Source organism: Ruditapes philippinarum, unplaced genomic scaffold (genome assembly GCF_026571515.1).
Source record: "Ruditapes philippinarum isolate M1 unplaced genomic scaffold, ASM2657151v2 ctg6015_1_1_1_1, whole genome shotgun sequence".
Lineage (NCBI taxonomy): Eukaryota > Metazoa > Mollusca > Bivalvia > Venerida > Veneridae > Ruditapes > Ruditapes philippinarum.
In genome coordinates this window covers 28,460-54,863 of record NW_026864421.1, presented here as the reverse complement: position 1 = coordinate 54,863, position 26,404 = coordinate 28,460, and the positions used below count along the sequence as shown (strand labels likewise).

The 26,404-nt window shown below is 33.5% G+C and overlaps 1 protein-coding gene across 1 annotated transcript in view; it reads left to right on the top strand.

Annotated features, from left to right (window-relative positions):
• Positions 1-5,857: 5,857 nt before the first annotated feature.
• The window catches only part of LOC132725498 (deleted in malignant brain tumors 1 protein-like), a 35,501-nt gene continuing 14,954 nt past the window's right edge, over positions 5,858-26,404 (top strand). Inside the window, exons 1-8 of the mRNA XM_060710635.1 lie at positions 5,858-6,238; positions 6,509-7,036; positions 7,516-7,659; positions 9,651-9,786; positions 11,213-11,385; positions 13,455-13,590; positions 15,568-15,740; positions 25,984-26,119. Coding sequence (XP_060566618.1) covers positions 6,034-6,238; positions 6,509-7,036; positions 7,516-7,659; positions 9,651-9,786; positions 11,213-11,385; positions 13,455-13,590; positions 15,568-15,740; positions 25,984-26,119 — 1,631 coding nt within the window. The 5' untranslated portion in view covers positions 5,858-6,033. The remainder of the gene's footprint in view (positions 6,239-6,508; positions 7,037-7,515; positions 7,660-9,650; positions 9,787-11,212; positions 11,386-13,454; positions 13,591-15,567; positions 15,741-25,983; positions 26,120-26,404) is intronic.

Here is a 26,404-nt window from a genome sequence, read left to right as displayed (position 1 = left end):
AATTTCAACCTTCCCGTTGCTTGCTTGTCGATATTTATTTTTAAAAATATGTTCCTGAAGGTTTTTGGTAAATATCTTATAAATATCGAAATGGTGAATTGGTCCTGCTTTTACATTTGGGACAGTCCATTCAAACTTTAGCTGTTCTCAAAAAAAATACAAAATTGAATTAACACATATTATAAAGCGTTCTCAGACTGCTGTGTCTCTATACTGGACAGACTACACTGGCTCTATTCTGAACAGACTTCCGTGGTTCCATACTGGACAGACCAAACGGCTCTATACCGGACAGACTTCATTGGCTCTATACTGGACAGACTAGAGTGGCACTGGACAGACTACAATGGTCCTATACTGGACAGAACAGTGACACTATACTGGACAGACTACAGTGACTCTATACTGGACAGACTACAGCGGCTCTATACTGGACAGACTACAGTGGTCCTATACTGAACAGACTACAGCGGCTCCATACTAGACAGACTACAGGGACTCTATACTGAACAGATTACAGTTCCTAAACTGAACAGTTACAGTTGGTTCCTATACGGAAACAGACTACAGTGTCTCTATACTGAACAGACTACAGTGACTCTATACTGGACAGACTACAGCGGCTCTATACTGAAAAGACTACAGTGGCTCTATACTGAACAGACTACAGGGGCTCTATACTGAACAGACTACAGTGGCTCTAAACTGAAACAGACTACAGCGTGTTCTATACTAGACAGATACAGGGGCTCTATAACTGACAGACTACAGCGGCTCTATACTTTAGACATACTACAGCGGTTCTATACTGGACAGACTACAGGTGGGTCCTATACTGGACCAGGACTACAGGGGCTTCTTAACTGGACAGACTACAGGGGGCTCTATCTGGACAGATTACAGTGGTCCTAATATTGATAGATTTAGGGCTCTATACTAGACAGACTACAGGCTGGGGCTCTATACTGCGACAGACTACAGCGGCTCTATATGGACAGACTACAGTGTCTCTATACTAACAGACTACAGCGCTCATACTGAACAGACTACAGCGGCTCTATACTGGGACAGAACAGTGGTCCTATACTTACAGGACTTTAGGGGCTCTATACTAGACAGACTACAGGCTGGCTCTATACTGGACCGACTACAGCGGCTCTATACTGGACAGACATACAGTTCTCTATAACTGAACAGACTACAGCGGCTCTATACTGAACAGACTACAGCGGCTCTATATGGACAGATTACAGTCTGTCTCTTATACTGAACGACTACAAGCGGCTCTATACTGAACAGACTACAGCGGCTCTTATACTAGACAGACACAGGGGCTCTATACTGGACAGACTACAGCGGCTTATACTGAACAGACTAAAGTGGCTTATCTTGACGACTACAGTGTCTCTATATGAACCAGACTACAGCGGCTCTATACTTGAACAACTACAGCGGCTTCTATACTGGACAGACTACAGCGGCTCTTACTGAAACAGACTAAAGTGGCTCTATCTGAACATGACTGAAGTGGCCTCTATTACTGGACAGACAGACTAACCAGTGGTCCTTATTAATGAACAGACTACAGAGGTCTATACTGAACAGACTACAGGGGTCTATACTGGACAGATACGTGTCTCTATACTGGAACAAGACTACAGCGGCCTTATCACTGAACAGACTACACGGCTCTGTATACTAGACAGACTGCAGGGGCCTTTACTGGGACAGACTACAGCGGCTCTATACTGAACAGACTAAAGTGGCTCTATAACTTACAGAAAACTACAGGTCTCTTTAACTAAACAGACTACAGCGGCTCTATACTGAACAGACTACAGCGCTCTATACTGGACAGACTACAGTGTCTCTATACTGAACAGACTACAGCGGCTTCTATACTGAACAGACTACAAAGGCTCTATACTAGACAGACTACGGGGTCCTTATACTGGACAGACTACAAGCGCTCTATACTAGACAGACGCGGGGCTCTATACTGGAAGACTACAGCGGCTCTATACTGAACGAAAAGTGGGCTCTATACTTGACAGACTACATGTCTCTATACTGAACAGACTACAGCGGCTCGATACTGAACCAACTACATCGGCTCTTACTGAACAGACTACAGTGTCTCTAAACTTGAACAGATACGCGGCTCTATACGAACAGAATACAGCGCTCTATACTAGACAGATACAGGGGCTCTATACTGACAGACACAGCGGCTCTATACTGAACAGACTAAAGTGGTCTATTTTGAACAGACTAAAGTGGCTTTATACTGGACAGATACATGGTCCTATACGAACAGACTACAGCGGCCTATACTGGACAGACTACAGTGGCTCTATACTAGACAGACTACAGGGGCCTATATGGACAGACTACAGCGGCTCTATTTGGACAGACTACAGGGCCTCTAACGACAAACTACAGCGGCTCTATACTGGACAGACACAGTGGCTTATACTAGACAGACTACAGGGGCTCTATACTGGGACAGACTACAGGCGGCCTCTATACTGGACAGACTACAGTGTCCTATACTGAACAGACTACAGGGGCTCTATACTGGACAGACTACAGCGGCTCTATACTGGACAGACTACAGTTGTCTCTATTACTGAACAGACTACAGCGGCTCTATACGGACAGACTACCAGCGGCTTTATACTGGACAGACTACAGCGGCTCTATACTGAACAGACCTAAAGTGGCTCTATACTGGGACAGACTACAGCGGCTCTATATCTGAACAGACTACAGTGGTCCTATACTGGAGAGAGTCTAGGGGCTTTTTTCTGAACAGACTACAGCGGCTCTATTCTGGACGGACTACGGTAGCTCTATACTGGACAGACTAAAGTGGATCTATACTGAACAGTATATGGCGGCTCTATACTGGACGGACTACGGTAATTCTATACTGGACATAAATTGTCGGAATGCCACTTGATAACATTTTATATTTATTATTTCTGTTCTACTTCATGTTGTCAGATTTTTCTTAGAACTTCTCAATTGAGGGTTTATGAACTGAACAAACTTTGTTCTTCCTATGTTTTTTCCAAGTAAGAAAAACCACCGACCCCCTTAACAGGGCATTTTCTAATAATATAATGTCGGTGAAACCGAATAAAAATCTGCCAATCATTGACGATAATTGTTCATCCTGTTTCTCTATTCACTCCTTCCTGGTCTAGAACTGAAATAATTATAGGAAAAGATAAATAGTTTTCGCTGTTGACGTTTAATTGTACTTTCTTCCTAATTAAAGTGATGTTTAAACGACTTGTCATGTGAGTTAAAACAATTTAACAACGCTTTTTATTAACATTATAAAAATAACTAATCTCAGGTATGAAATTGTTCAGATAACTTCAAGCGTTTGCAAAGAGTGATATTTCGTTTGCATCCATTACTATCAATAAAGCATCTTTTTCAATTTCCGTTACCAAATTTTGATGTATTCTATCTAGCATCATTTTCATTTTCCAAGACAGGAACTGGCTTAAACCTTCTAAAAGACACATTTTGATACAGAAATTTAATAACTTTTCATTGTTTAGAAATGTTAATCATGTATTTAGTTATAGAAAGAGCATCGAAACACGAGGCTATCTGATTTGTACGATGAGGCGTAGCCCCCGAGTATAAATCAGATTGCCGAGTGTTTTGATGTTCTGTCTTTTTTGTATCATAGTCAAACATAAAAACACTTTCCCTGATAACACAATATGAAACCCCACAAAAAAGTAACCAATGAACGAGCATCTGAATATGATATTTCCATCGCTATCCGTTTCTCTGTCGTCACAATATGTAAACCCCAGACAAAACGAACCAATCAATGGGCACTAATACCTGCACTCTAATTAACGCACTGTGCATGTATATGTATACGATTTTCAACAGAAATGTCCCCAAACTATGATACAAATTATGTTTTGAGCATGAAAAGTAGTATCGCTGAACGTGCAATTATGTGTCGTAAAGGTAGAAAAGTAAAAGTAAACAACGTGGTATTTTGACATATTTACTATAGTTATACGAATTACTAACAGAGCAAATTTATGTTTATCTTTTTGTAGCAATATACAAAAAAGAACAAATAAGGCTTACTGTTCCTTAAAGCGTAGGTGTGGAATAGAAGTCATTGTACATTCATAGTCCCAACTACACAACCAATTTTAGTTGAGACCATAGGCTTGGTTTAACAGCTATTGACTGGTCCTATATAATTTAGTATTTACAATGTGTAATAACCTAGTAATCTTACTCTCAATACTTCTTGCCATATGTCTTCAGTAAAAGTGTTTTCCACATAAGTGTTTAGAATTTTAATTGTAGCATATTTTAGTTTAAAGCCCCAGTCACATAAGAGCTTACGACCACAAAAGACCAGTTGACGATCACCAGTGACCACTGGTCGCGGACAATCTTTAAAACATCTTACGACGGTCATCGGTGATCTTTGATTAGTCGCAGGTTATCTTATTTAGGTCCCTACGCCCAATTCAGTCGTAGAGGTTTTTAAGCTTGCATAAAAACCTCTCTACGATCAAACAGGCTGCTAGTGATCTTATAAGGTCTTAGGTTGTCGCACGATCGTCGCTCGAAAGTGCGACAATCTAACGACAGTCTTTATAAATTGCCACTAGTCACTGTCTTTAGTAATCGTGTGATGGTCGTGCGACAAGTTGTAGGTGATCGCATAACAGGTCACCGGTAGTTGTAAATAGTCCCAGGCAATCTTGAGACTATCGCACGTTTGCTGATAACCTGCCGTGCGATTGTCAATGTTGATTGGTCAGAAGTAAATTTATTTGTTCAAAGAGGGCTTGGTCGCAGACAATCGCCGGTGTTCGTCGGTTTTACACGTCGCCGGTAGTCGCAAGTAATCGTAAGCTCTAGTGTGACTGGGGTTTAACGTATTTTACATTTACAAACATAAATAGATCTAGTCACTGTTACCTGCTTGCACAGTGATATACGGACTGATTCGTCATTGATTAATTGATGTATATCGCTTCTCGATTAAAGCAAATACATTGGGGCCAAAAAAGCATAATAACACAAAATTTAAATTTCTTACATAGATCAGCATGGGCACTTTAAACAGGGAAAAATATGCAAATGATAATTAAGAAATATACTCGAAATTAACTTAATAATCGTATTTTGTGCTATTCCCAGCCCGATTTGAATGAAAGCGTTGCAATTAATATAATGATTCTGGCAATACAGAGTGAGCAAATAATCTGAAATTTTGCACACAAATTAAAGTTTGCCTGGTACACGTCAGCTATTCAATTATGAAGCTTGAAGCTGATTTGTCTTGAACATATGGAGTTATAGCCTGGACAAAGATTCTAAATTCCAAATTAAGCATGGAAAACTGTAACAAAAGGCAATCAATACTTCCGATAATATGATATGATATAAGGGTATAAGGGTCCCTCTATCGACTAATAAAATTGTGCCGGCCCCGTCATGTTATTTCTGTAGATTATTATTATACTTAATGCTTAAATATGTGCAAACACAAAACGTTTTAAGCTGCATTCAATTAAGGTATGAATTGTTTACTTACTTAAATGTTTTCAAGCTTTTAACCGCTACTTTCATAGCAATTTGAAATTGAATTATCTTTTAACTTGACACAGGAAACTATTTTGCCTTTAAATTTTGTAAGTTGAATATAATGTTGTTTACTATTTTATTCCGTCGCATTTTTTTCTTTTCGTCATTCCTTAATTTTGGACGACTTGTATATATTCTATGAAAAAGGAACGTATAAAACGGAACCACTTGATGTCAAGTGATACACTTCAAATTTTCTTGTCCAACCTCACTTTCCTTATTGCTCATTACCATTTTAACTGAATGCCTATTAACCACCAGCAACGATATTGGGACATTATTGTACGAGGTGTATTAATTACTTAAACGTTGTTGTTTCATATGGTTTTGGCTGTGAGCAAGTTTTAAAAAAGCAAACTTTTGGCTTTTATCGCGCATACTAAAATGTTCTTATTGTACATTTTTATTTTTTTTGTTACCATCTCGACAGTAAAAAGTGAAGGGGGTGCAATTTGTGACTGTCAGGATGTTGGAATATTAAAGGATATAGTACAACAAGTTCTAATAGAACAACGAATGGAGTCTGCTAGAATTAGTAGATTAGAAGAAAGACTAAAGGCGTACGAGAGAACTGGACCAATTCCAAATGGTATAGTTATGTTTCTATTTTTTTAAAAATCGTAGAGAACATTTTTAATATAATCAGATGCTACGTAACTACGATGGTCTACGTCAAATAAATCAGTTACAGAGCTTTAAACTTCCCAAGCAAACTCGCATGTTTTTATTTGGAATATGCCTAAAAAACGAACATTTCCAATGACAAAAAATGAAAACTTGACCATTGCAACACCTAAAGTACTTTATGATGTTATTCAGAGCTTTTTGTCCTACTAAAAGTATTATCTATACATTTTAGATCGTCTAGAAAAGTTAGAACAAAACGTGAAAGATATCAGTATGAAATTCAATGAAACAGTCACCGAGGCAAAGAATAAAAACAAAGGATTCAATCGAGGCATTGGTGCCATTGTGAAGAGGACGCTGATCTCGGAGAAAAAAGAAAGACAAAAATTAATTTCAAACATGAATGAAATAGTAAATGAACATAAGGTTATCATAGAAAAATTCAAAGTTGCAATTAACAATACCATAGACGAACGTTTCGAATATATACATGCTAAGCAAGTCAAATACAAGAATGAAATTAAAGAATTTTTAGATGATACGGAAAACGATACTGCCAGTTTTATCGAAACTGTATTTAACAACATCTCTATATTTAAAGATAAACTTATGACAGACGTTAATGGAAATCATAATAGTATCAAAGAACTGAATAACGATATTCAACGCATTTCATCAGATATTGTTTCAGTAAATCAACATGTAGGGCATAACAGAAATATGGTAGATACTCTGAGTAATCAAGTGAAAGAAAACAAAGGTAGGCCTTAATCGATTTCTGTCTCACAATATCATAATAACAATAAATACACATATATTTTACATTTCTTACCGTCCAAATTATAAAATAGTATATTAAACATATATATTTCAAATGGAAAAGATAATTATTAAGTTTTAAGTAGTTTTAAGTTACATTAACATTTAAAAAGCTATGCGCTGTCGTTGGCTGTTTGTAAGTTGTTTAGCACATAGTGGTAATTGTTAAATCTCAAAGTGTAGCTTATATTTATTCCTTGTATTCCCCCGTTCTGTAATCAACGTAAATGTTTCACAGTAAAATGCTTAATCATCATAGAAGACCTTGTACTGCATCTTACTTTAGTGGCTTTTAATTGATTAAACCCATGGCAACAAATATTTGGAATAACAACCGGGCTCGTAACAAATTATCAGAGAAAATTATTCGATTTATTACTAATTTTCTTGTCAATATGATGATACTTTGTGTTCTTTCAGAATGGGAACAGTGGTCTTCATGGGGAGAATGTTCTGAACTGTGTGGTGCTGGACTAAGAGAACGAGTAAGGACGTGTGCATCACCATTTGGTTGCATAGGCAACTCGAAGGATTTCAAAATATGCAATATTGAAACTTGCAAAGGTATTTCTACTGAAGAAAATCTTTGTAATATGTCTATTATATATAAAGAAACATTTTACACGATGTAAGAAAACAGCGGGCAGTATTTTAGAACATTTGAGGTTATTAAGTAACAGATTTCGTTGAAAGTGTCCGAATTTTTACTTTTTCCTTTCTAAAAGAGATTTAAGATTTACATAAATATGAGATTTACATGAATAATGTTTAAAAAAAAAAGAAGTTGACCCTTCAGGACACTAAGTTTCAATGCAGTTGACAGTATTCTAACCTATTTAGATACTCTTTAAGGCGATGTTAATGCATTAGGATGGTCATACCGTAGGTCAATGTTTTCAGGTCTTTATATGGCAAATTTAATAGGTACTATCTTTACCATGATTGATTGTCTTTGTTCCGCAATTTATTGTTCTGCATTGATAATGATATATGTGTAAGCTATCGGATAGAACATTCTACAGAGCTTTTAATTCTATCAATAAACGAGTCCGAGTTAGACTGAACTACTTTACTACTTCGTTTATTTTTTAAATTTCCGATAAAAAATCTAATTTATTCAAGCAACTTGTCCGTATACTTTGCATGCCTGACCATGTCCATATTTAATTTAAGTATGTAAAAATATTGCTAAAGGCGAATTATTAATGAAAAAAAAAGTTTTAGTTTACTCTTCGACAAACGTGTTTTCATTGGAGTGAAGTTATAGTTATAGTATACCGACTAAACTGTTATCTGGAAAAATATACTTCCTTAGCAAAACCCGTGTGCAATTTCAATAAAGAAGAGGATATAATTCGTTTTTACTCATTTGTTGAAATAAGTGTCACATATTGTTAAATCTCAATATTTAATGTTGACAGAATACCAATTATCATGTATGATAACAGCACTATGTTTCTGTGAATGTAACACTCAATGAATACTTCGATGCTGTTTTATACACAACCCTTTTGTACATTGTTGTATGTAAAACAATTTCTTGTGTTACCGTCTTAATATGTGTCAGAACTCGAATTAAGCAAGACCTATCGAAAGACTTGTTGGTATTAATTTTTGTTACTCAGTTTGTTAATGCAAACAATTTCTGGTGCCAGAAACTTTTTTTCGCCAAAATATCAAAAAATACCCATCTCTTTGATAGTTTGTTTCTATATTTACATACAGTGCCTTGGTATGGAACATTATATGTTGAGAAATAACAGCAAATGAATAATCATTTTAAAGCACTTTTTAAAAAACATAGGGATTACTTTATTCGGGTTGTACAAATTGCTCAAAGGTGGGCTTTGTGATGGTATTTTGTATGCCGTCATCCGCAGTTCTTTAAAGGTATATCCTCCAAAGTTGCAAAATTATATTGGAATGGTCTTTAGCTGGTTTTCGACAAAATAATTGTCAATTGTTCCTATCAACCGCACTTGAAAATAACTGTAGCTAATATATAATTTACCTTAAAATGAACTTCCCTTAACAAAGACAATACCATTATCTTAAATATCAATGTTAGATATTTCTATTGTTTTTCAAAAGTAATATGAATAACGTCCAAGGGATTAGACCTAATGAGGTAAAACATTTTATTGTTGTTAACAAAGAAGTGAACATTGTGTATGTAAGTTCGATGCATATTTAATCTTCCAAGACAGGCAGGTAAATTCAAAATGTCTAAGTTTATAAGGTACTTTCCTTTTTCCAACGCGTAGGAATATTTTAAGAATAGTTGCCATGAAGTGTGAGATAAATTGATATGATAGTACAAACTATTTTATCAACTTTAAGAGATTTCTCTATGATTTTGTCATGTGAAAAAATTATTGTAATATGTTATTTTAGCATTAATTTGATATAAAGAAGATGTGCACAGTTAGGCATGGGCAGTAATATTAGATCATTTTGACAATGTTTATTATAATTTAAAACTGGTCATTTATCATGAAACATTATTGCATATATAATTTTGATTATTGTTTTAAATATTGATTGTATTCTTGAAGTTCGATTGGTTGGAGGATCAAATCAGTATGAAGGGAGACTGGAGGTATGGCATAATGAGTCTTGGGGGACAGTGTGCGATGACGGGTTTACAGCGCTATCAGCAAGTGTTGTTTGTAAGATGCTAAATTATCCACAGTAAGTAACAAACGATAATAATTTATTTCTATATATGTAGTCATGCGTGTTATATAGTGGATGTCTTATTAATCTTTTTATCTTTGAAATAAATTGATTACCACTTGATATACCAAGCAAATCAGGAACATAAAAATAGGGTAAACCAGTGCAAAACATAATTATACTAATCAATGGCAAAAATATTGACAATGGAAATTTAATTTTATCATACACTCCTTCAACGATGTTCTGGAACTGCATTCATTCCTTTTTTGCAAGTCCGTATTATTATGTTTATTTTTTCTGATGCACATGAACTAACCGTCAGATAATTAAATTCACGCAATACGTATTGGAAGAGCTTTCTTGATGGAAGTGTGTCCATCGATCGTTGTTTTTGAAACCATATCTCCTTTTAAACAACAAAGTGGATTTTGTCTAAATCTAACAAAAAAGGTCCTTTTGTGGTCCTCTTCAAAATTTATATAAACAGTTTAAGTCATATGCATATGGTCATAAGAACTACAATAAACTCTACAATGCCTCAGATTTTTGATATTTAGCTTGCTATATCAAACAGTAGACCTCTAAAGAAGTTTCATTTCCCCTTGTGATCATAAATTATCCGATCGAGTAACAACTTATACATGTATATAGTAAAACAGTTCATTGTTCTTTTGGCATGTAGCATTGTCAAAAAGACTTCTATAGAATTAAACATATAATAATTCATTCCCCTGGGTCACAAACGGTATCACCCACGACTCATGAAGTTTTTCATAGATGTGTATAGTAAACATAAATATAAAAATGTTTCTCAAAAACTAAAAAAAATTAAAACTGACATTGTATATGCTACACGTAGCATAACATTTTAGTCTCTTACAAAACTTACTTAAATCATGTCTCTAGGTAAAGAACTGGTCCCGCCTTAAGGTTAAATTATATTTAATAGAAGTTTATAGTAAACATGTCTGAAAAATCTTCTCTTCCGAAACTTCAGTGCTCATAGAAAACGTATTTAACATGTACTTGTGATCCTTAACAAAGTAACGAAAATTATTCCCTTGGGATCAAAATTGATGAAAACAGACTTATATTATATAAAAAAAATCAAATCGTCTTATCTAAATACAAAAATACTCAAAGCTTAGATATTTTCATGTAACATTGCTTAATTAACCTCTACAAAATTACATAAATCATGCAGCTTTGATAGAAAACAACATAAAACACCCTATGTATTTTTTTAGACTTTTACGTACATGTACGTACATAAACAGTTGATGAAATGAAAACCAACTGTTTGATGCTCAAAAGAAATGTATTTATTTTCAATGACAACACGTTAATATTAAATATATTTACTGATTGCATGTATGTTTTGTGAAACCCGACAATTATGATTTTGTTAAAACCCGACAATTATGATTTATAATTTTAGTACTAATCCTTTTGTATTTGGGTCCACACAATTCGGCGAGGGAACATTACCGATACATTTGGATGATGTTAGATGTACGGGAACAGAAATAAGCTTACCTCAATGCCAACATAGAGGATTTGGAACTCATGATTGTAGTCATGGTGAAGATGTCGGCATATCATGTACTCCTGGTAATTCTTTAAATATCATTAAAGTGACATATATTCTTTGGAATAACACATTTGTATTATCTTTTAACAATATCTTTGTAAAATTATATGTGGTTTAAACTCGTTTGGTGTGTTTTACCTTTCGAAAAACATAAGTAAATGTAGAGGATATCACCGTTTAGCGTGATCTGATAAACGATTTATTCAATTTAATTAAAAACCTATACCTCTCTTACTCTATGTTATCAAGCTTCATTCAATTGCTTGTCTACACTGGGTCATGGCTCTCTTTTTGACAAGTTACATAGCTGAATCTTTTCTTTAGAAATAAACTGTAATTCCTTGTGAATGATCGGAAAATTGATCGTTATATAGGTCACTCATTAGACTATCGAAACAGTTCCATAGCGTTACGATAAATTTTTAACATACTGATTTTAACTTTGTAAAAGATGCCCTGTTTAGTTGACTGTCAAGTTTCAGCGACCTTTTGAAACATTGCTGTCATTTTAAAAAGCGGTTGTTTCGTTGTAGCTTTAAAGAAAGCAGTAAGAAAAGTTGTTATGTTTTTTCATCGTTTAAAAGACAATCAAACTGCTCACTATAAACTTGAATGTAAACTACATGTATGTGGTTCAAATATATAATTCCATTAACATATTCGGTTTTTTCGTGTATGTGTATGTCGCTTAAGTAGAAGTCCGGTAGTGATCACTGAAAGAGAACCAAAACAATTCTAAAAATGAAATCAGTGTCAGTTTGAATGATACCTGAATATAAATTTCATCTAAAATTATTTCATCCATGGCAATATGTAGAAAAACAAAAGGTATCCTTCAATTCTTCAAATTTTGATAATAGAACTATCCTTATAGCAGATAAAACTGGTACTTTTAAATCCGCCAAACCGTTTTGTAGCGTACAGCTAGTTATCTTATCGAACCAAATGCAATCGTACACATAAATATTTGTACAACAAGTCATCAATTTAATCTTTGCACAAAATATTTGCTATGCAACTCAATGATGAGTTTCTACATAAGTACGTTGTAAGTAAAAAAAGGCAACTAACACTCACGGTATGGGTTTTGAACTTTTTTCACTGACATAAAATCAGTTACTGCCAATTTATCTTGAGCAGTTTTGTAACTATTGAACCTAAACTTCAATGATTTCGAGGAAATATGCGTACGACAGAGTCCCACATTATCCACACATAATTTGCAATTTAAATTGTAAAGAAATCTTACATTTTTATAAAAGCACTCACTCTGACATGTGTTTACGTAAAACTATTAAATACTAATATGTACGTACCATTCTATGTCGCTTAAAAAGTATCGTGCCTCCTATATACATTCGACCTGATGATATACAAATTGAGATAAATACATATTACATAGAGGATATTTGTTTAGTTCAGTGTAAGATCGGAATATATTTCACCGAGTGAGCACCAAAAGGTATATTTCACGAGTGGCGCAGCCACGAGTGAAATATGAACTTTTTGTGTTCACAAGGTGAAATATATTTTGATCTTACACTAAAACTAAACAAATTTTCTTTTTATTATATGCAAAATTCAAAACAGTGAAATTATCAAAGTGGTAATTTCACTGCTTCAAACAGTGAAATTACCAGTTTATATATCACTGATATATTTCTATAAACCACCGAAAAGCATGTAATAAATTGCTATTTAAGGAGCCTTTTCAGATTTACCTATAATTTGGCCAAAGTGAAAAGTAATTAGTAAAGGTCACTTCAGCATGAATTTGGTATAGACAATATGAAAATGTTTAATTTATCATAATCGCGAAAAATAAGATTATATACTTTCAACTAATCCATTATGGCCTGATTACAACAATCTGTGGGTTAAAGACGAAAACGTTGCTATACTTAATGAGTTATTAAACACATGTATAGAATATCCGTACCTTTTACAAAAATAATCGGCACAGTTATCAAGACGATTACACCTAAACCGGAAATCGCGATTTGTATCATCGGCTGGGCATATTTTCAATAATAAATTATTAAATTCATAACTATTATCATTGATATCAATTTTGAATTTATTCTTGAAGTTCGATTGGTGAATGGGTCAAATCAACATGAAGGGAGACTGGAAGTTTGGCACGATAATTCTTGGGGAACAGTATGTGATGATGACTTTACAGCGCTGTCTGCAACTGTTGTTTGCAATATGTTAAATTATCCACAGTAAGTCATAAAAACGAAATTAGCTTATTCCTCCATATGTTAGCATACATATAGTAAAGAACAGAATTTCTTTAATTTCAAATCAAGGGTATTACGTTGATAAGCAATGGAATGTTATGTGGCTCTTTTTAAAAAATGTATTCAAGAAACATAAACTCCATGCATTCCTTTGTCGCTAAACCGAAATTATCATGTTTACTGATGGAAAGGAACAAACCCTCAAATATTTAAAAGAAACATCGCCAACATTTAAACATAGAACTTTAACTGTATCCCCGAATTTCTTTTCAAACACAAATTGTCAACAAAACATGTATTGAATTAAAAACCTTCTCACAAAAATCGATATTGAGGTCATTTGTGTACACAAAGTGCTAAGAGTTGAACTATTGTGATGGCAGTATGTTCATCTCCCGTTGCTTCGTAAATAAATGTTTTGAATCAAAAAATCATTAACCATGGAATTGATTTTGATAAAATGTCACAGGAATGACTGTTTTTTGTCTGATGTATAGGTAAAATGTCCCAGATCGATATTAAGCATGTATCATCATCTATCAGTCCTCTTTAAAAGTTTAAATTATTCCATCGGGGTCATAAATGGTCTCCCACCCGGACCACTTCGTTCATAAAGACATATAGTGTAACACAAATTAATCTTCTTGTAAAGTCCTACCCAGAGCTTATATATTTAGCATGTAGCACTGCTTAGTATACTTTTACGTAAACGATTTACATCATGCCTTTTGGATAGATCATAAGTGGTCCTACATCGCCATATTGCTTTCAAAAAGTAATTAAATCATGCCACTGTGGGCAAAAAACAATTTGGCTCACCTTAGGGACAGTAAAAATAGGCTTAAAAGTCTACTACTCCGAAACTACAATGCTCAGAGCATGCATATCTGACACGAGGTCCTTAATAAAGTTATTAAACTTATTCCCCTTTTATCAAAGTTTGTTATGCAAAGTCAATATAGACTGTTACAAGAAAACAACTTCAAATCATCATGTTTGAAAAGTACAATTCATGGAGCTGAGATACTTGCATGTAACATTGCCTAATTAAAGTATATAAATCATGCAGCTTGGTAAAAGAATACACACAATGTGATCACATCACTTTTAAATAAACAAGAGAACTATTAATTTTGGTTTAGACTGCGACGGCAAAGTGCATTTAAAGTGACCTGAATATCCCAGATGTGATACAGTAATCAATAATTATATAACATGTTGAATGCATTTACATTTATTCCCTAAAGCCAACACACACACTCTTCAATTGTTTTAAAATATGCAAAATATATTCGAATGTTTAAAAGTAGAAATCAAGTTAAACAGTTTTGTTTGGTTTCAAAATAAATGATTTCATTTCCAATTCAAGTGATTGACTGATGTCATATATGACATGATAATAAACGACAGTTATATCATTTTAGATGAACACTTTTGCGGATGTTACCTAATTCAAAATTTCACCATTACATTTAAAGCTGCATGCCTCCAGATGACCAAAAATATTTCAAGAAAATTAAACTTGGAAAACCATGATAAAACTTTGAGAAAAGTAAACAAATCAAAGATTCAGGTGATAATTTATATCTTATGTGCAATTAATTTTGTATTTTGTAGTATTTATCACCATATTTATACCGCGTTACTAACGCAATAGGGGCTATTTATGCATATTTTGACCTCTTTTTGGTAATTAACGTGGATTTTAAATGCCGATTATAATGTGTCAAGTACTTTCTTTGTTCATTTCACAATATTTTACCTTTAAATACATTTTCAAAATTTTCATGAAAATTAGGATGAATCTGGAGGCGTACTGCTGTTGAAAACTGTTTTGCCTATGTTTAAGGGCGTGGACGGTAAAGTGCAAGGTCAAGGTGATATCAAACCAAGACTGCAACAATTCCACTTTTGCCGTTTTGTGTGTTCTTTGGGGGTTCCGTTTTTTCTCTTTTTTAGTGACAATCCTCTGGTATTTAAGTCCGCATACTTCGGCGCCGGAAAATGGCCAATACACTTGGACGATGTTGAATGTACGGGTACTGAGATAAGCTTACTTCAATGTCCACATAGAAGTTGGGGATCAAATAATTGTGGTCATGGTCAAGATGTTGGCATATCATGTACTCAAGGTAATCTTTTTTAAAAGTATTATTGAAAAGAAATAAATTTTTACAGTTTCATATCAAATCGGATATATATAGAAAAAAACGAGTCTCCTTCAATTTTTTACATAATGATGGTAGAACTATCATAGAGCAACAGAAACTGGCACTTTGACAGCATGTATGAAAGTAGTCATCTCTTTAAAAGTGTAGTAGTTTCTTTATTGATCTGTATTCACGGTGCATATCCATATCGGTACCCTCTTTGCGAAATCTGCTGAAAAGGTACCCTCTTTGCACATGCACAGGCCACTCTCTGCTAAAAACAAACCAGCGATGGATAACAAGCCAGTAAAATTTCAATATAATAAGGAAAGGAGGTATGACACGTGGAAAAGATGTATACCACGGAACACATAAATGTTTTATCTATGTGCTGATTTGTCATGTGCCCGTTTTTCATGTACTACAAATTCACAATAAGCTACAAAAAATCGACATGTCTTGCTTCGCCCATCACCTCGACATATTTTTTGGACTGACACATAGGTACCCTCAAGGCACGACATATGCTTTTATTTGCCTTAATCGTTAGGTATGTACTATTTCTTACTTTTATGTAAATATTTCATACTTCACGATTAACGCTAATAAAAGCATATGTCGTGCATTGAGTGTACCTATGTGTGTTTAAAAATGAGAGGGTACCTGTGATATAAAAATTCAAATGAAGAGAGGTAGCCCGTGCCGCTGCAAAACCGAAAGTAGGGTGTTTTTATGAATTTTACATTAATTTTTGACAATGCACTGCTATTTGTCCGAAGATGATATGTAAATGAACATATTAAATATGTATGATTCATATATAATCAAGCCACAGGTTCATTTTAGCCCGAAACGTATGTCGAGGTGATGGGCGAGGTAAGACATGTCGATTTTTTGTAGCTTATTGTGAAGTTGCAGTACATGAAAAACGGGCACATGACAAATCAGCACATAGATAAAACATTCTAGTGTTCCGTGGTATACATCTTTTCCACGTGTGATACCTCCTTACCTTATTACAATGAATTTTTACTGGTTTGTTATCCATCGCTGGTTTGTTTTGAGCAGAGAGTGGCCTGTGCATGTACAAAGAGGGTACCGTTTCAGCAGATTTCGCAAAGAGGGTACCGATATGGATATGCACTGTGGTATTGGTATTTGTAATCATAAAGCTCACTGTTTTGAACAAATTCATATCACGTTGGTTGTCCTTATAATCTGTGGCAAGAGTGTTTTAAAGCAAAATTAAAAATTACGAATAAGATATTAAGATATGTTATAAACTCATACAGTTGAAACATTTTTGAAAATGTACATAGATAAATATCGGTAAATAACAAAATAATGGCATAAAATCAATGGCATGCGGAAAGTTGACCATATTTCTGATTTGATTCCGTTGATTTTATTTCAATAGTTTCATTCAATTTTTGTATACACGACGTCAAAGTTGACCATCAAAGCCCGTTTTTGAACATGACGTGGTTGCGTATCCTTGGCAACTGTTACGGGTATTTCAACGTCATTGGCGGACAAAATATCTAAAATTCTAGAGCATTCGACGGAAATTATTTTTTAATATAGGGTGATATAAAATTTATTGTTTTACGCCGAAAAATGTTTGATAAATGGAAAGAATACTGTAAATTTTGTGTAAAATTTGACGTTCAGTTTAGCCTCATTTTTCGGCTTAAAACCGGCTTATTAAAAAATTCCTCAAAAAAATTTTTGATTTTTTTTCTTTAAACGTCCTGTAAAATGTATATTTAGTCAAAATAACTAAAAAAAAATAGGGGGTCACCGACTCAATCTTTCCGGTACACGTGACTTTATTTTCCCCACCCCTATGAATAAAAGTCACGCTATCACAGGGCGTTTATTATATTGATGTTATTAAAACGATTGCCCTGTGTCAAAATCCCGCTATTAACGGCATTTTACGCCATCACGACCACTGCTGAAAATATATGGATACAATAAAATGTACGAGATAGATAGACTTGAGAACTTAGGTGTACGGGACCGTATATAATGCAATACGTATATGACTAATATGCCGTGATCCGTACACTCGTAATATGCGGGAACTTTAAATGAAGTTCGTATTTAGTAAGATACGTATTCTTTTTAATTACACGGTCAGATATTATCAAAATATGATTTTCTTGTAAATACAGATTTTGTATATAAAACAGAGAATAAAGATGTACTTCATATTTCCCACTTTCTACAAGAGGAAAAAAATAATAGTCTGACCTGACATTTGTCAGAATAACATTAAGTAGTAAAACTTTGAGTTAAATGTAATATTTCTCGGTTTTAATAACATGTCAGTTGCATACTGATTAAATGGTCGGTGAACAGAACATATAAAACATCGACAGATTCTCGACAGTGTCCGTAGCATGTACTGATAGAAAAATGACAATAAATATTGAAATATCTTTATTTTGTATAAAGATTTACAACGCAACACTCCTTTGTGCAACCGCCGGTTCCCGTATATGTTCTGCTTAACATCCGCAGACGTTTACAGCGTTTCATTATATTTCATGTTTAAAGTTCTGTTTCTAAATTTTCCTGTTCAAAATTAATTCTTCCATAAATTTGGCTAAACAGTGAATAATGAATATTTGCAAAGGCCGATTTGATAGTAATGTTTTTAATACAGCGTTTATGGTGAATCCTCAATTAATCGTTATTTTTAACATTATGATGTTCTAAAATGATAACCAAAACCAATTATTTAGCATATATCCTGTCAAATTGTTGCGATAGTTTGTAATAGCAAATGAAATTCAAATTCTGGTTTTTAAAATACATATCACTCACGGTATATCACTCATACTGTGGGTAATGCAGAATGTATAGATTTGCAGAATTTCTTGTAGACTACGTATTAATTTATGATTGAAGTTCCGTAAATTTCTAAATTTACATAAAAATATATATTTGCTTTTTTTTCCTTATGGCATATTTCTCGATTCAAGTTTATAAATCTAATTGTATTGAAATATCAAAAAGTTACACTGCAATGATTACAGTACTCTCAGTTGTATTTCTTTGCGCAGCGTTTGTGTTGCCGTTGAACGCCTGACGTCATTTTCTTTACATGCGTCTGTTCACGATTCCTTATGAAGTTATTAATCATGCTTAAAAACAAGAAAAAAAAATTGTTTTTCTCAGCAAACATAAACGTCACAAAATGGAAATGTGTTAATATTGCACTTCGACCAAGCCCATGATAGTTAATTAGACAATTTTTGTTACATATCTTGCAAGTTTCGTACACTGCTGGCAGTTCCTTTTTGATCAAGTAACACGTTATATTGAAATGTACCCGTATTTAGACTTTACTAGCCGGGGTTCAAGTCTTTGCTTCTGTTTAAAAATCGGGTATATATCAAATGAATCAGAAATTGTGACCTGCTCGTAGGAAATGACGCGCATTTTAAGCGAATAAGCAAAATATCAACGCCTAAATTTTAAGCGAATAAGCAAAATATCAACGCCTAAATCCCAGGCTAAGATTTTAAATATAAATATGCTTTTCATCGTTAGGTCTCATTTTGAATTTTAAGAATGTGCAATGGAACATTGTTGTTTTATATGTTTAAGTAAAACTCTAGAACAATTCTCCTGATAAGCTTAACATCATTATCGCACTTTGAACTCTCAAAAGTATCTGCATACGTCGAATTTCGTTACAAAAATACTCAAAATTTGAGTCGGTAACTCCCTATTTTTTTTAATTATTTGACTAAGTATACATTTTAAAGGACGTTTGAAGAAAAAAATCAAAAATTTATTTCAGGAATTTTTTAATAAACCGCTTTAAAGCCGAAAATTGGGGCTAAACTGAACGTCAAATTTTACTCAAAATTGACAATTTTCTTTCCATTTCTCAAACATTTTTCGGGGTAAAAAAATAAATTTTATAACAGCTTAAAGGAAAAGATAATTTCCGTCGAATGCTGTAGGATTTAAGATATTTTGTCGTTGAAATACCTGTAACAGTTGCCAAGGATACGTAACGATGTCGTTCAAAAACGGGCTTTGATGGTCAACTTTGACGTCATGTGTACAAAAATTGGCTGAACCATTGAAATAAAATCAACGAAATCCAATTAGAAATATGGTCAATTTTTTACATGCTGATTTTCAAGACGCAACTCGAAAGTTCGCAATGTGTCGCGTTCTACCTTAAGTATAGTATTTGTCATTGTTTTAACGCATAAAAGTGTCTCTTTACCCATGAACAGTCAAAAACAGACTAAGTTGTCAATAAATAATTATAATAAATCGTTAAGTTAACTATGGTGCTGAGACATATACTTTCTTTTTATCTCGTAAGAAAAGGATTTACATACTTTGTATTTACTCATTTGTTGAAATAAGTGTCACTTATTGTAAAATCTCAATATTTAATTACCGAATACCAATTTATGATAACAAAACTGTCTTTTATATAACACTCAATGAATACTTTAAAGCTGTTTTTATACCCAACCCTCTTTTATATAACTTGATTTGTGTGTTTCCGTCTTAATATGTGTTAAGCAAGACATTTCGAAAAACCTATTAGTATTAATATTTTGTTACTCAGTTTGTTGATGCAAACAATTTCTGGTGACAATAACTTGTATTCGATAATATATCTGAAACCCCCATCACTTTGATAGTTTGTTTCTATATCTACATACAGTGCCTTGGTATGAAACATTTTATTTACAAAATAATTTTAACAAATAAATAAACGAACGAAATAATAAAAAAACAGCAATTGTCTTTAAAATGATAAAGCCTGCAGTACATGAAAAAGTACACAGGATATTGTTTTACCAATTTACACAAAACTTTTTAACATTGTTATAGACACAGGTTATATGCCCTCATCATAGCTTAATTAACATATCGTTCCATAATTCAAAACCAAAGGTGATCCAACAGAACCATCCAATTACAGACCGATAACTTTACTAAGTTGTCTTGGGAAATTGTTTACATCAATACTTAACTTTAGATTAACTAAATATTTAGAATCTAATCATATTGTAAATGCAAATCAGGCTGGCTTTCGAAAACGGTTTTATTGTCAGGATCATATTTTTACCCTTCATTCAATACTCAACATCTTAAAACATAAGAAAAAGAAAAAAATGTTTTGCGCATTTATAGATTTTTCTGTGGTATTTGATAAAGTAAATATGACTAGTCTTTGGCTAAAGTTGTTAGATTCTCACATCAATGGTTAGTTTCTAAAAGTCATTCAAAATATGTATAGTAACATTAAATCTTGTGTTTCCCTAAATGGTGGTTTGTCCTCCTTTTTGCATGCTTGTATGGAGTCCATCAAGGTAAGAATCTTCCGCTTCTTTTGCCCACCTTTTTCTTTACGCTTTACAGACCAGAATTGAAGCTTCAGGTGGCATCGGTGTAAAACTTGAAGACGATTTAAATGTATCTAATGCCATAAATTTTAGTATTTTTGTATGCTGATGGCACCGTTATCATTTCAGATGACTCAACGGATTTCCAAATATGTTTAAATGCTTTACTTCTTATTGTAGATAATTGAGTCTTTCAGTGAACTTTAACAAAACAAAAGTTATTGTGTGTGTGGTTGTCGGTCTGTTCGTTACTAAGAATTCAAACTTGGCGATGACATTCTTGATTTTACTGATATATATCATTTTCTAGGCTTAAAGTTTCTGTTTAAGTTCTGGGTCATTTCTTCTTTGTTTTGAATTTTTCATTCATTATTGTGTAAATGACATTAACAGTAATACAATAGGCATTCACAGGATTGAAACTTTTTTCCTTATAAAGAATAAAATTTTTGTTTCCTAACTTGACCCATTTGGCTCAGGTTAGAGCATAAGGATTTCACAATAGTCACAGTGATCTCTTGAAACGTTAAAAACATGTCAAATGAACTACTAGTATCAATCATACAATATTCAAAATATCTGTTATTTATCTTCCGAGGTTTATTAAAGTTACATGACATGCTTTAAAACTACTGGGTGATTCTGTCGGAATCTAAATATAGTTGTCGGTATCTAAAATTGGTTAAACATATAATAGATGTTTTTACGCTTCAAACCCGAAATATATAGAATTTTATACATAATTCCATGCTTCGACTTTAAAGAATGTCATTTTAGATGTGATTTGAGTACATAAAATTATTTTCATATATTTATCCCCCGCCGAAAGGCGGCGGGTATAAAGAAATAATCTCCGCCCGTCCTTCAATCCGACATTTTTGTCCTGAGCATATCTCAAAAAGAATTTGAGGTATCAACTTGAAACTTCATAGATAAATAGACCATATTAAGAAGAAGTGCAGTGCACAAAAAATATAACTCTATCCTGCATCATTTTTGAGTTATTGCCCTTTGTTATTTTTCAAACTTAATTATTGTCTAGAGCATAACTCAAAAAGTCTTTGAGATATCAATATGAAACTTCATAGGTGGATAGATATCGCTCAGAAAAAGTGCAGTGTACAATTATAATAATTCTACCTTCATAAATTTAGAGTTATTGCCCTTTGTAATTTGTTCATACTTAATTCTTCACCTGAGTGAAGCATAATTCAAAAGTCTCTAAGATGACAACATGAAACTTCATAGGTGGATATATCTTATTGAGGAGGAATGCTGTGTGCAAGAATGATGACTCTTCCATTTATAATTTTTGAGTTATTGCCCTTTGTTATTTTTCAAACTTTTTGTCTGGAGCTTATCTCACTTGGTATCAACTTGAAACTTCATAGCTGTATAGATCTCATTCAGGAAAAATGCTCTTAACTTTCAAGAATGATAACGCTACCATGGATAATTTTTGAGTTATTGCCCTTTGTTATTTTTAAACTTAATTTTTGTCCCAGAGCATAGCTAAAAAAGCCTTTGAAATATCAACATTAAACTTCATAGGTGGATATATCTCACTCAGGAGGTGTGCAATGCATAAGAGTGATAACTCTACCCTTCATATTTTTTGAGCGATTGTCCTTTGGTTTATACAGAATTTATTTTAGTTCGATTGTGTAGGAAGCTATAAGCTTATAGACACACTTTCGAATCCGTTCCTGGAACCAACCAGTACTGAGCAATGTGTGTAAAGTTTCTTGCTCAAGGAAACAACGACTTGCCCCTGACGGGGTTTGAACTCATGCGGCTAGCGATCATTAGATTACTAGTCCGACGCGTTAACCACTCGGCCATGCCGCCACACAAGATTGTCCTTTGTTATTTTTCACCCGAGTCGAGCATTACTCAAAAAGTCTTTGAGATGTCAACATGGAAACTTCATAATTATGTGGATTAATCTTATTGAGAAGTAATGCTGTGCGCAAGAATGATAACTCTACTCTTTATAATTTTTGAGTTATTGCCCTTTGTTATTAGTCCCCTACCAACTACCGGTTTAACCGGAGGGGGCTTTAGGTTTACCCTCCGTCCGTCTGTCTGTCTGTCCGTCTGTCTGTCTGTACGTCTGTCAGTCTGTCTGTCAGTCCGTCAGTTCGTCCGTCCACAAAACTGGATCCCGCGATAACGCAAAAAGTACTGATAATATAATTATGAAACTTGATATATGGATAGATGGCAGTATGGAGATTATGCACGTCTTTTTTTTCTTCCTATGTTGAAAATTCTGGTTGCTACGGCAACAAATAGTATGAAAATATGGCAAATTTAACACATAAACTGGATCCAGTGATAACTCAAAAAGTACTGAAAATATTTTTATGAAACTTATGGGTAGATGGCAGTCTGGAGATTATGCACATCTTTTTCTGTTCTTCCTATGTTGAAAATTCTGGTTGCTATGGCAACAAATAGCCTGAATTTCAAGATTTCTGATTTAAATTTTCCAGCTTTTTCACTACAAGTTCTTTATTTCTTAAGGTGTTTACTTCAAACTTTAAATATATGTTTCTGGTCATCAACCACATATGTTACAAAGTTTACAACTCTAGCACAACAATTATCAGTATTACCTCCCTTGAACTTAGAATTTGTATGAAAAAAATGTTGTCTTTTTTTAATAACTTCTTTATTTCCTAATGTATCTACTTCAAACTTCATATATATGTTTCTTATTATCACTCAACATTTTTGAGAAGGTTAAATACTCTAGCAAGACTATTTCCAGAATTATGTCCCCCTTGAACTTAGATTTTTTTCGAGAAATTGGTATTATTCACTCCAACTTCTTCATTCCTTATAGGATTTACTTTAAAATCCCACATCGTAATAATATGACAAGGTTGTATAAACATAATTTCCTTACTAGGCAGGGAAACTTAACACATTACTGTGATATAGACAAACTTAGAACTCAAAAGATTTAAGTTCATTCATGTCATTCATTCACTGGTAAAATTGACTGGCCAATGGCCCATCAGAAAGTTGCTGGGGTTCTTACCGGTAGGGGACTTATGGATTGCTTGCAATACTATGATAATTGCTTGTTTTTCATACTTTTTGTCCGGACCTTATCTTAAAAGTGTTAGAGGTATCAACTTGAAACTTCATAGCTTGATAGATCGCATTCAGGAGGAGTGCAGCAGCCTACACTGCATAATTTTTCAGTTATTGTCCTATGTTTTTCAGCCACCAGTATTCACATAGGTTTCAAATCTGTTATCACTTTGGCATCAGTTTCCATTTCCAAAAGACCTCTTAAAATTGAATTATTCTGCTCTACTACATATATATTCTTCCAACGAGCAAACACATTCGGCGGGGTATAGTTATGTTAACATGGCTCTTGTTGTCATTAATTTGACGGAGTATCCCTTTAATGCATGCAAACACGTAGTTGTGCAGGCAAAAAAGCAATGTTCTTACTTTTCTTTAAAATTAGAAATGCTGACTTACCGATAGATTTGAGCATACAATTATTCAATCACTGTCGTACCGATTCTAACATATGGCTCAGAAGTTTTTGGCTTCGAAAACTTGTTAGAATCAGTTCATAACGATTGTTTTGCACACATTATTAATCGCCCGTAGAAGTACACCTATTTATATATTACACGATGAATTGCTTATCTCAGTTGTAATTAAAAGCAGGATGATATGATTTTGGACACGCTTACTATCTGGTGACCAAAATAAGTCATCGGTTTAACTTTATAAATATATTGTCAATCGTCAAACCACAAACAATTAAATGCACGTGTGATAGAACAGTATTCAATGACAGAAAGTACTCACTTTCTGACTGAGTTGAATAAGGCATCGGAAAACATTATTTATTAAGCTGCCCTTCCTTTTCGTATCAACGGTCTATTCTTACCAATAAGTTAAATTTCGCAGTTTTAAACACTGAGAGTTATTTTAATAGTCTGATGAATATGAAATCACCTAACAAATTAAAGCATTTGACTATGTTTGTAAAACCTTTATGGCTAAGTTTGAAAATTTATCTGAATATTAATGCCATTTAGTAAGGTAAATATATATTTAATCTTACATTGCATTTTACATGTTTTTTGTTTGTTTTTATACAGTTACTACCTATATGGAATATGTACTTGTTTCAAACTTTATTACGGTCTCTCCCAATTTATTACTCATACACCTTTGTCAAACTGTAATCTGTTTTATTTGACTTTTCTTATATTGTATTGATTCATGAAGTTTTAAATGGGAATAGTAATTTATGTCAAAAACAAATTATTACAGATACGATTTATTTCTACTAAAACTTAAAAAAAATGTATTTATGTTCGGATATTCCTGAAACAAAAGGATGAGTATTTAGATGGGGTGGGAAAATGCATCAGACAAAAATGATTATGCAAGTGATTACCAGCGGAAGAACTCAACAACTGAAAAAACAACGATGATGAAAATGAAAAATAAAGTTTATGCTAGATGCAAAAAATGATGCATAAATGATAATTTAAATAAATAAACCATCTATTTATTGAAGAAAATTCATGCTAAATAATTTATGTAATTCAAAAAGATATGTTTTAACAACCCAATCGCTAATGATAACCTCCTACTACAGTTCGCATATAATAGTAAAAATTAGCATGGACTCCAAATTAGGACCGACTCGATATAAAGAAAATGTGCACAGTTAGGCATGGGCAGTAACAATTAGATCATTATGGCCATGTTTATTATAATATAAAATTTGTCATTTACCATGAAACATTATTGCATTTATAATTTTTTTAATATTAATTGTATTCTTGAAGTTCGATTGGTGAATGGGTCAAATCAGTATGAAGGGAGACTGGAAATATGGCATGATGAGTCTTGGGGGACAGTGTGCGATGATTCCTTTACAGTGCTATCAGCAAGTGTTGTTTGTAAGATGCTAAATTATCAACAGTGAGTTACCAACGATAATAATTTATTTCTATATATGTAGACAAGCATGTTATATAGTGGATGTCTTATTAATCGTTTTAACTTAAAGTGATTATCACTTTATATCACGAAAATCAGGAACCTGAATAAAATGAACGTAGAAAGACAAAGTAAATTTTATTTTATCATACACTTCTTCAATAACTTTCTGGAATCGCGTTCATTCCATTTTTGCTAGACCGTAATATCATGTTTATTTATTTTTCTGATGGACATTAACCAACCATCAGATAATTAAATTCAGGC